This window comes from Drosophila miranda (assembly GCF_003369915.1).
Source record: "Drosophila miranda strain MSH22 chromosome Y unlocalized genomic scaffold, D.miranda_PacBio2.1 Contig_Y1_pilon, whole genome shotgun sequence".
In the NCBI taxonomy this organism is placed as follows: Eukaryota; Metazoa; Arthropoda; class Insecta; order Diptera; family Drosophilidae; genus Drosophila; species Drosophila miranda.
This window is the reverse complement of record NW_022881603.1, coordinates 30,739,482-30,742,785: the sequence shown is the minus strand read 5'-3', so window position 1 is coordinate 30,742,785 and position 3,304 is coordinate 30,739,482. Positions and strand designations below refer to the sequence as shown.

Genomic DNA, 3,304 nt, shown 5'->3' with positions numbered 1-3,304 from the left:
ACATTTTTTCAGTGTGCAAATATTTATTGAACTCATATTCACTAACTAATTTAGCAAGCTGAGACGGCCATAGGTCCCACTGTGCCGCTCCAAAGACATCGGCGATCCGCGACCACCGCTTCGACGGTGCTGAGGCTCGTGAGTCTAGAATTGCCGAACAGACGAAACCGAAGGGCAGCGGGGTCGCGGTAGAGACGAAGTACAGCCGAAAAGGGAATTGAAGCCCCGCGCGCTCCCTCGTGCCTTTTGGGTTCTAATGTTAGGACCCGCCATAGAACAGCTTTTTGGTCGCTCATGCAACATCTTGGTATTGTATAGTCTTTGGTAAAATCTTAACAGAATTGTATTACAATTTTTTTTATAGGACTGCTCAATTGGTTTTTACAGGGGTTTGAAGTTTGAAAAGTTCTCTGGTTCATTTAAGCTGTGAGGCACATATGTACATATGTATATACTTCAGCGGTCGGCACGCATTACATTGCGTTTGTGTGCGTTGACAGAAGTCAAACTAAAACAAAAAGTATTATTGTGTTGCTGCCGACCACTGTTACAAACGCGTTGTGCCGGGTCGCAGTTTGACATGATCGTTCATGTTCTATTACGTGATCCGGTGTTTCTTGCGAATCATGCCCGCTTTAAGTCCGTTTGCGAGACTTTGGTCGTCGCTCGGTTTTTGACCGGTAAATGCTCGTTTCGAAGTTCGTCTGCGAGCATTGGCCGTGCCGTCCCCTGATGTACATACATACATATGTATGTACATAGGTGTACATGTATGTATGTGCATGCGAGCAGACAAGAAATGCACACAGACTGATGTATTATTTTTCTATTCAATTAATTAGGAAAACAAAAGGTGAAGCGGAGATTGAAATAAATTATGACTCTGTCAAACGCACTTTGCAAAGAAAAAGACAGCCTTTCTTGCCAAAGCCTCCATCTTCTGCAGAGAATGTTCTGGAAGCTTTTCTAGACGAAAATATTATGAACCGTTTTGGAATAACCAAGGGAAATACTGCAAATCAGTTCTATAAAAAAGTGTACGCATCGAGCTCGTTTGCTTATTGCATATTTTCATCAGACAAGGTAATCACCTTGATGCAAGCCAACATTCCGGAGCATAATAGGCATTATTTAATTGATGCTACATTTAAAGTGTGCCCTTTTGGAGATTTTAAGCAACTTTTAATAATTTATATTAAATATTTGCAGAAGGTAAATTTCTTCTTATGCTACACTTTATTTACTAACTCTAATCAAAAATTTTTTGTAATTAGATAACCCCTTTTGTTTTTGTTTTGATGACTCGCAAAACGGAGCTGTGTTATCAGCACTTATTCACATATATAGACTCGAACATTTGCTGCCTTAAAGGAGCATCCTTTATATCAGATTACGAAAAGGCAATGCGTAACGCGTTAAAAGGTCTGCATCCCAACATGAATTTTTACGCCTGTTGGTTTCATTTTACTCAAGCATGCAAGAAAAATGCCAAGCAATCGACTGGTTTTGAAAATACGCTGAAATGCAATAAGAAAGCTTACATGCTATTTATGAAATTTTTGCACTTGCCGCTTTTACCAGAAAGCAAAATTGTCGAAGCATTTAACCTTCTAAAAGGCGAAGCAATAAACTTAAATAAGAAGCTGTTTTCTCCATTTTTAAAATATTTTAATAGACAGTGGCTTAAAAAGGTATATTTTATTTATTGTTTAATAATTGAGTTGTATTTTACTTATTAATTTTTAACCCTAATTTTATAGGAGGGACCAAAAAGCATATCCGTGTTTAAGAGGTCAACTAGAACCACGAGCTCAGTAGAAGCTTATAATTTGAATTTGGGAAATAAAATTCGAGCAAATGGGCACTTTTTTAAATTTGTTCAATGTCTTATTGATGCAGAATATGAAAAAAGTCGCGAGTTTGCTTTACTCTTTCAAAATGGTGGTAATGGAAATCAGACACAGAAGAAGAAATTACGTGTAAGTTGAATACATTTTAAGTTAATCGTTAAAAATAATATGTTAGCTTAATTATTTTTGTTCTCAGGATCGCTCAAAAAAAATAATGGACGCAATGGATCTTTTTGAAAGAGGTGAAATAGATATACAGGGATTTCTGACATGCACTGTTTCCTTAGCTGACCGCTTTTCAAAGCAGGACTTCTTTGAAGGGGTGGACAATGAAAGCAATTTAACTGGAATGTCTTCTGATATGAAATCTTCCACATCGTCACTTTCATCGAATGCTGCTCATTTAAGTCAGTCATCTGATAAATCATTGTTTCAAATGAATCCATGCAATGTGTGCCTATGTAACCCAAAGTCTGTGTTGTTGCGCCCGTGCAATCACGTAAACATTTGTGGTACATGTTGGGATCAAATTGTGGCCCACAACCAAGCAAAAAACGACTTGGAAGAAAATGAAAATATAAAGCCAAAATGTCCAAGTTGCAACCGAGAAGTCGAAGAGGCCATACGCAATGTTTTTATTTACAATTAACTTGTGTAAGTTAAGAACGACAAAATTTAAGAAAACTTCTATTATGATTTCTGTGTATTTGGACTATTGCACATTTTTTAATTTCAATAAAATCATGTTATAAAATGAAATGCTGTCAAAAAAATATAAGTGTATTTTACATGCGAAATTAGTTAATTATTTTCTGGCGGACTTAAGTCGTTTTGAAACGAGATATCTCCGCCGTTCCACAAACGACATATCTCCGCGCGGAGTTATGACGTTTTGAGACGACATATCTAATTATTTTCTGGCGGACTTAAGTCGTTTCGAAACGACATATCTCCGCCGTGTCACAAACGACATATCTCCGCGCGGAGATATGACGTTTTGAAACGACATATCTCCGCCGTTCCACAAACGACATATCTCCGCGCGGAGTTATGACGTTTTGAGACGACATATCTCCGCGCGGAGGTATGTCGCTTTAAAACGACATAATTTCGCGCGGAGATATGTCGTTTGTGGATCGGCGGAGATATGTCGACGGAGATATGTCGCTACCCCGCTGCGGACACCGCAACTCTACAGTTATACCCGATACTAAGTCAGTATGGCTCTCTCCGGCAGACGCCGCTAATATTGAACGACACGACAAAGAGTGCGTGCGAGAGAGACAGAAAATCAGTCTGAGCGTGACGTCGGGGGCTGCTTAGCCACTGCAAATTGATTTGTTCCTTTTGGCTACAAAAACGATCCGATCTGATCCAGATTCAGCAATCTGATAGATATGGTCATTATCTATGATTCTGCGTTTTTAGTTTTCTCGAATGTGCAATATTGTGGA

At 38.8% G+C, this 3,304-nt stretch overlaps 1 protein-coding gene across 4 annotated transcripts; it reads left to right on the top strand.

The window, feature by feature from the left end:
- Positions 1-478: 478 nt before the first annotated feature.
- On the top strand, positions 479-2,647 carry LOC117189746. Of its 4 annotated transcripts, none has more exons than XM_033394824.1 (5): positions 480-680; positions 843-1,212; positions 1,275-1,691; positions 1,761-1,979; positions 2,047-2,647. In XM_033394824.1, exons 2-5 carry the CDS (start codon positions 982-984, stop codon positions 2,497-2,499), a joined length of 1,320 nt encoding a protein of 439 aa, XP_033250715.1. In that variant the 5' UTR covers positions 480-680; positions 843-981; the 3' UTR covers positions 2,500-2,647. The 4 variants fall into 4 exon arrangements, 3 of the variants coding, with proteins under 3 accessions (XP_033250715.1, XP_033250714.1, XP_033250713.1); XM_033394823.1 differs by lacking the exon at positions 480-680 and adding an exon at positions 752-770; XM_033394822.1 differs by lacking the exon at positions 480-680 and having other exon boundaries at positions 793-1,212.
- The last annotated feature ends 657 nt before the right edge of the window (positions 2,648-3,304 follow it).